Source organism: Phallusia mammillata, chromosome 7 (assembly GCF_965637545.1).
Source record: "Phallusia mammillata chromosome 7, kaPhaMamm4.hap1.1, whole genome shotgun sequence".
NCBI lineage: Eukaryota > Metazoa > Chordata > Ascidiacea > Phlebobranchia > Ascidiidae > Phallusia > Phallusia mammillata.
In genome coordinates this window covers 1,689,860-1,697,365 of record NC_137258.1, presented here as the reverse complement: position 1 = coordinate 1,697,365, position 7,506 = coordinate 1,689,860, and the positions used below count along the sequence as shown (strand labels likewise).

The 7,506-nt window shown below is 36.4% G+C and overlaps 1 protein-coding gene across 1 annotated transcript; it reads right to left on the bottom strand.

Moving 5' to 3' along the window:
* Positions 1-383: 383 nt before the first annotated feature.
* Positions 384-5,958, bottom strand: LOC145238864 (fumarate hydratase, mitochondrial-like). Its single transcript, XM_080102138.1, has 11 exons — positions 5,800-5,958; positions 5,211-5,342; positions 4,766-4,876; positions 4,422-4,598; positions 3,982-4,137; positions 3,613-3,805; positions 2,787-2,910; positions 2,342-2,421; positions 1,679-1,823; positions 1,010-1,147; positions 384-632 (listed from the first exon to the last, which is right to left on the bottom strand). Exons 1-11 carry the CDS (start codon positions 5,905-5,907, stop codon positions 491-493), a joined length of 1,506 nt encoding a protein of 501 aa, XP_079958264.1. The 5' UTR covers positions 5,908-5,958; the 3' UTR covers positions 384-490.
* Positions 5,959-7,506: the final 1,548 nt, after the last annotated feature.

Here is a 7,506-nt window from a genome sequence, read left to right as displayed (position 1 = left end):
TGATTGCTAATTTCCGGCGTTCTACCTTGCTACTCGGCCTAAATTTCGAAAAGCAGTTGTGAGCGAATTTGGGAGAATTGGGTTGTGCAAAAATGAGTGCAAACGAACTGGTGGGTTCAGCTGGGCCGCATTAATTGGGAACAGGTCGGCTGCTTGCTTAAGTATAGTACAGGAAATTTAACGGTAGACAATAGGTGCTAAAAAAATGTATAAACTGGCCTAAAAACAAGTAATATACTTGCTTACAAAATAAGAGACCAAATATAACTGTGTTGCCCACAAAAAGTCTGATGAATTTAAGTGATGGCAACGCAGCCTGGAGTTATAGCTTAACCCTAAGCTAATTTTCCTAGTTGCCTTAAAATACAAAGCAGTCGTGCAGGTGAAACAATAATTTAGTTTATTCTTCGACGCGACTTTGAACTTCAACTTTGCGAACACGACATAGATTTCCGTGATAATATAAGGCAAAAAAACAAGAAGGACCTTTCTATTTTGGACCGAGCATATCTTCAGGTTGGACCCACTCATCAAACTGCTCAGCTGTGAGAAGTTTTAATTCAATCGCTGTTTCCTTGAGGGTTTTTCCATTTTTGTGAGCAGTCTTGGCAATTTTCGCTGCAGCGTCGTAACTAAAACGCAAAGCGTCACATTAAGCAATCACCTTATGACGCACACAATTATAGCAGTGGTTCCCAACGAGGAATTTTAAAACTTCAGGGAAGAAATTTACTTTAATTTATACACAGGGTTTGTAAACAGACACTTTAGCTCTGGGAATATAACTTGTGAAGCTGATGAAGAACCAATTTTAAATAAGCTTTGTACGGTTTAGCTTATTAGTAAGAATAAATTTATTTCATTACAATTGCAGCAGATATTTTTATGCCTCGCTTTGTGTATATTACCACAGTGGTATCAGTCGAGCTCTGTTAGCTATTATTTGTTTACATGATCTCAATTGTTAGAAATCATTGGTTCAGTTTCTGATTTCAATTACTATGCTTACCCGATGTGAGGATTGAGAGCTGTCACAAGCATCAATGATTCGTGCAGGAGACTGTCAATGCGGTCTTTGTTTGCTGTGATTCCACGAACACAGTTTTCCGTGAAAGAGACACACGAATCGCCGATCAAACGAGAGGATCTATACAAGGTATAAGGGTAAAACCATCTATTCAACTTTGGTGGGTCAAGTTACACATTTGCTTTACACACATAACATGTTGCTACTTTGCATACAATAATATTAACACAACAAGTAAGCTGCAGACAGTGCACTTTGTTTCGACGTATAGGGTCTCATCAGTACAACTGGTGACAAGACATATGCCCTACTGACTATAGAGTAGCCACCTAATGTCATTGATGCTGTAATAAACTGAACACAGTTCTTTGGACAAATGTCTTGTTTTGCATTTCAACGTCCTGTTTAGGTAGCCTTCTTTAAAGTAAATAACACTTTTCTGATATTCATTATACAATATTCAGTAGATTTTGCCTCGTAAATATTGCAATGTTCTGTAGCAAGCACTGGTTGGGCACAATGGGAAAGCAGCTCAGAATTATAGTTTTGCATGATTTGGAACCAAATATCTTTTTAAAGATACTCATACTACAAAATAATAAAATCTCCGATAAGAAGTGTATCACTAAATTTACAAAACAAAAATTTTACCTTAAAACATTTGACACCATCATCGGTTTAAAGACATTTAGTTCAAAGTGTCCATTACAGCCCCCGACAGACACAGCCACATGGTTCCCCATAACCTGCGCACACACCATGGTGATCGCCTCACACTGTGTGGGATTCACTTTGCCTACAAAATAAATAATTATATCACTGTATCATACAAGTGTTGTTTGTCTTGTTGCAACACAAGGCACAATTTCACTGTAATCACCATAGCTTTGCCAAAACATTTAGGTTGTTTTGCCAAAACATTTAGTTGGATTGCAAGAAGTGGCAGTCCTAAGTAAGCCAATCTTTTGAATCAATGCTACATAGCTTATAGTTAATTTCACAAATATATTCAAAGGCATTTGTGCTCAAACTGGCTTCAAATAAAATGCCTGCAGGTTTTGTAAAACTGTTGTACATAACAATTGATAACCACATGTCACCTCGAACAATTTTTTTTTACAAATGACATATGGATTGCTACCCCAAGAATCAATTTAAAAGGGTGTCAAAAAGCCTAAACTTTGACATTGGCCAGTGATGGCTTAAAAGAGCAATTGTTTTTTTCAGTCACACACCAAGTATATGACAGCTCTACTTAGTGATAATGTGAATATGCTTGTGGTATTGTAATGTGACAAACACAAGTCTACACACCAGGCATGATGCTGCTCCCAGGTTCATTCTCAGGCAGGGTCAGCTCACCCAGGCCACAACGGGGACCAGAAGCAAGAAACCTGGAATACAACACATTTAGTGGTGACCAAAGAATCGAACCCTTGAAACGGATTGAGCAGTTCAATATATTAAACCTGACCGTAAAACAAATTTTCTTAAATAAACTTGTACAGGAGTTGAACCCTATATTTTGTTCATACTTAAAACTGGAACCGGAAGCAAAGTTATTTTTTTGCTATTTTCACCACAAAACTGATAGATTTCAGCACAACAGACTGAAAAACATAAAAAACAGCAGTAAGGAGGTTTAAAAATGATGAATTATAACGTGTCGCACAGTGCACAATAAATTCCTTTTGGAGTTTATTAAGGGTGTGTAACTACAGGGTAGAATAAAAATATATCTAACAAGGAGTCTGCTTACCGAATATCATTGGCAATCTTCATCAAGGAGCATGCAAGAGTATTCAGAGCTCCGCTAATCTCCACCAGCGCATCATGAGCAGCTAGGGCCTCAAACTTGTTGGGTGCAGTAACGAATGGTAAACCTAAAGTATAAAAGTGCTACTTCAAAATGAATATGCATGTTTTTCCTCTTAAATCAACATTATTCAATGTGTAACTAAGAATGGAAAGCATTTTCCAAGCTAGAAATCCGTCAATGAATTAAATGGAATATATATATTTCGCCTAATGGCATCATCTGTTCCTATAAAAACCACAAGATAATACATCAATAAAAGGAAAAGAAAAGTAAAAACACAACAAAACAAAGTGAGACGAAAACTCTAAACTGAAAACAGAACACTACAGACATTGCTGACACTGCCGCTTTCGAATTGGTTCGTCAAGGAACGTTAGACTGCTGACCCAACAGCGAGCCACTCTTATCTTTGCCAGGCGCGAACGGCAAAGCTTTGGGCACAAAGGCGCAAATAAAATAGAAACACCCGACAACGGAAAATAGTCAACAGCAGAAGAATAGAAATCGAGCATTTGTTGGTGCAGCAAATGCAACAGGGCGCACACTAGCGGATTTGGGGCAATAACATTTTTTAGATGTTTATTCAATGTGTGTTTGAGTATTAAGAAAAATGTCTAAACTGTGTAAGCAATGTTAGCATATCATATGTTACATCACAACCAAAGAATGGTTTTGTTAACAAAGTTTACACATTGACAAATTTCTTGTCACTTCAACAATATTATCATTGATAATAATGCACTGCAACCATACGATAAATGTGTACCTGTTTCTTTAGCCACCTGATCAGCCACTCCTTCAGCAAATCCAATCCTGGTGTTTAACCCGGTTCCCACTGCAGTGCCACCAGCAGCAAGTTCATAAATTCGTGGCAAACAGCCTTCAATTCTTGCAATGCCATTCTTTAACTGCTGGATATAGCCAGAAAATTCTTGGCCCAATGTCAGCGGAGTAGCATCCTGTCAAGCATTTAATAGTCGATTCTGGATTAGAGTTGTTTTGGTGACTTTTTGAAATGTTTAGCAAAAATTTATTTGCAGAAAAATAAACTTGTTTCTATGTATGCTTACAATACAACGTAATTATGTGTAGAAATTATTAAAAGCCACGGTTTAGTTCTCATAATTCTGATTACTTGGGTGTGTGTCCTTCCAATTTTCACAATATCTTTAAATTCTGCAGCTTTTTCCTCCAGAGCAGCAAGAAGAGTTTTGATGCCAGGTAAAAGAGTGTCATTGACCGACCGTGCTACTGCAATATGCATGGCTGTAGGATATGTATCATTGGAGCTCTGTAATTGAAAAACACACTTTAAAGCACTTAGTTGTAAGCTTACTGATTTATAAGCAAATTACATGAGAGATTTTTTTGTTACAAGCCAAACTGTTTGGACTCATGTCTATACAAAGAAGCTGACAACTGAAAGAACTTTTTTGTAATTTTAACACATTTAAAAACATACAGGAGTCTATTAACTTGAAATGTCTCCCGAAACTTCGGCCAATAGGTTTATCAAGTATTTTGATTTACTTCTTATCACATTTTTGACGATTCAAATTTATGCTGCCAACAAACCTGGCTTTTGTTAACATGGTCATTGGGGTGGACAGGATCCTTACTGCCTAACTTGCCACCCAGGAGTTCGATAGCGCGATTCGCAATCACTTCATTGACATTCATGTTTGATTGTGTTCCACTGCCAGTTTGCCAAATTACAAGTGGAAAATGGGAATCCAAAGACCCTGAGTTTACCTGCAAAAATGTTGCCAAAAAATAATATAGCATTGGGGTATTTCAGTTGTGAAACCATTTATCCAACCAATTTGAGCTATTCATAAATTTGTAGACATGACAACAGTTGACTACAAATAATTTAGTTTTAACAGACAGCAGTAACATTTCATTTTTTTTTAAGTTACCTCGTCCGCAGCTTGTTGTATTGCCTTGGCAATGTTTCCAGGAAGACCAAAGTTTTGGTTGACAGTAGCAGCTGCCTTCTTCAAAATTGCAAAGGCATGGATCACTTCTATCTGCAAATAGAGAATAATAATAACGCAATGCACCGAAGTCAACTAGTCAAACTGTCTAATTTAAACTCCAAGCCAGAGCATCAACAGGTAAAGGATTGGTTACGTGGCCATGCAAAATCAAGACCGCATATGGTCTGTACACAGAAAATATAAATGTACAATATAGTGCCAATAGATTTTTTCTATTCCCCATGATTATTTCCTGAAACTGCTTTTTTGTTTTACAATTGAGAGTGTTTTGCCTACACCTTAATATAAAAATACAGCTTTGAATAAAATTTTAGCAATTCTAGTTGTGACTGAGGAGATAATAGCTACATTTACTTGAACTTACTGGCATTTTTTCAGCAGGTCCACCAATCTTGAAGTTCATTAGTGACCTTGCAGTATTGGCTCCATAGTATTTTTCACTGGGCACTTGTAAATCACCAAAACTGTCAGTTTCAATTCGAAACCCACCACTTGCCTGCGAAGATAAGGCAACATGAAACTCTACTTATTCTGTAAGCATAATGCTGTAAAAACGGCATGTTTTATGTAAAACATGTCATTTATTAGTCTTCCGTTTAAGTAGTGTATGGGACAGTTTACTATTGAATGTAGTTTCACACTGTTTTACAAGTCATAACCATGTGTGGTTTAAGCTGATCCTTTTTTGTTTGCAACGCATCGACTTGTTCTGTTTATTGTAAATTCTTATTACGTTAATTGTGTGCACTACTGCACTGTAAACAAAATAAAATTGAACGATTGATTGTTGAAAATTACTGAAAAGGACAAATTTGTAAAACTGTTTTTTAAGAGCCCAGATCAGATGGAAAAACCAGCGCCGGTGCACGAGCTCTTTGCAAAAAAACAAATTGAAGTTATTTATAACTTCACAAATTAATTCCATCGCTTCGGTGTTTCGCTAATGTACTTACCATTCTTTTAACGAGAAAATGTGTCGTTTCTTTGTGAAAAATACTGTTTGAAAACACAGAGCGGGTGACAAAACGAGATGTGCGCGAAAAAAGGTGGAGTCCACTCATTTTCACGTAATGGTGAGATACTGAGAAACCGCGAGACAACAAATGTGAACGAAAACTGATACGCATGAATGATAAAGAGGTCACCACAGAAATCATATATACGATCTCTATAGAATTTTGTTTTTTTTGAACTGTTAAAATCGGTGAAGTTCAAAATGGCGCAAAAACGCAAGAATAAGATAAAAAATAAGGCTATTCAAACATAAAAATTAACTGTAGACATTGAAAAATTATATCTCATCATTTTTTATCATAATTTTAGTAGGTAATAATCGCTAAATTATTATGCGATTTATCGGATCCACAAGCAAGTAAACCTATAAAATGTCCATCAATTTACTACCATACGCGTCAAATTACAAGGTAATACAAAATTTAACTGGTATTAATAAAAAGATGGAGCGGTGCGACCAGTCTTAAAAAATGCCTAGGCCGCTACAGGCCTACCATATTTCTACCCTCAAAAGTAGGACACATTGTTGAAAAAACATGAAAAAATACCACCCCCAAAAATTAAAGCCTCAGAAATTAGACGGTATACAATCGTCTGGATAAAAAACGTTTATCACATTACAACACTAGAATAAGCTTGTATTTCCCAAAAATGTGAAATCTATACCTGTAGTCTTTAAAAAAAGCTAAAGGTGTATATTTGGCTGTTTTCAAAGGCATAATTGTCACATATGTTTTTTGTAAATTATAAATTATTTAAAAATAAGGACATTTGGGGACTTTTTCTTGTCCTCGGAGGACAACTTGGTTTTTGTTAAAAAAGGTGGACATGTCCTCCAAAAAGAGGACGCATGGTAGGTTTACATTTTACCCTTCAAATGTTCCGCACTTGGCTACTGGAGGGTTAACGGAAGTTCATCCCGTGATAATAAAAAACCCTTTAAATACCTAAGAACGAGAAATGCACGACTAGCGCCAAAATAACAACCAATTTTATGTAAAGTTACAATGCAAACTGTACGCCTTTGCCACGACAGACCCTGTAATCACAGCTGAACAATCTATAATTTGCGGTTCGTGCCTGCCTAAAAATTAATGAACAAAATCATCGATTTGGCAGCAATGTAAAATACGTTTGACAACCGACAATTTATCAGAAATTTCACGCAGCAATATGTCAATAAAACGTCGCCTGGATATGCGTCAAAGTCGTCTGAAACAAGTATGATGCGAATTAAGCCAGCGTTTGGTTTCTTGTTGCTGTCAGACAGATTGGTTCAATGTCAAGGCCACAACTGATTGTCGAAATAAAAGCTGCAAGCAAACACGTCAGGTCCAAACCCTTCATATCAACTTGGGTTGTACCAGCAAATGATTGTTTTCTTTTTGCATTTCGAGTACTGTTTCATGATAAAGGAGTGTTCAAATTGAGTATATGGCCAATATATTTGGAGCTAAAGGCATTTTAATGTTATATGCATATAGCTAGACTTTATAATCTGGTAAAACCTCTTTATGTCATATTAATATAAACTCTTTTGACCTGAAATGTATACACTGGAAAACATTAAGTAGGTTAATAAACTTGACTTGTTTCAAGTTAAACTAAAGTAAAGAAAAGTATTTTGCAACATTCGTTTCAAACAA

What these genes read in the sequence shown, in the direction of transcription:
- LOC145238864 (XM_080102138.1), bottom strand. Translation starts at nt 5,907, where the DNA reads ATGAGTGGACTCCACCTTTTTTCGCGCACATCTCGTTTTGTCACCCGC. An exon ending in TACAACAAGCTGCGGACGAG is followed by an intron (nt 4,599 to 4,765) that starts GTAACTTAAAAA and finishes ACATTTTTGCAG; the next exon opens with GTAAACTCAGGGTCTTTGGA. An exon ending in ATGGTGTCAAATGTTTTAAG is followed by an intron (nt 1,148 to 1,678) that starts GTAAAATTTTTG and finishes TACCTTGTATAG; the next exon opens with ATCCTCTCGTTTGATCGGCG.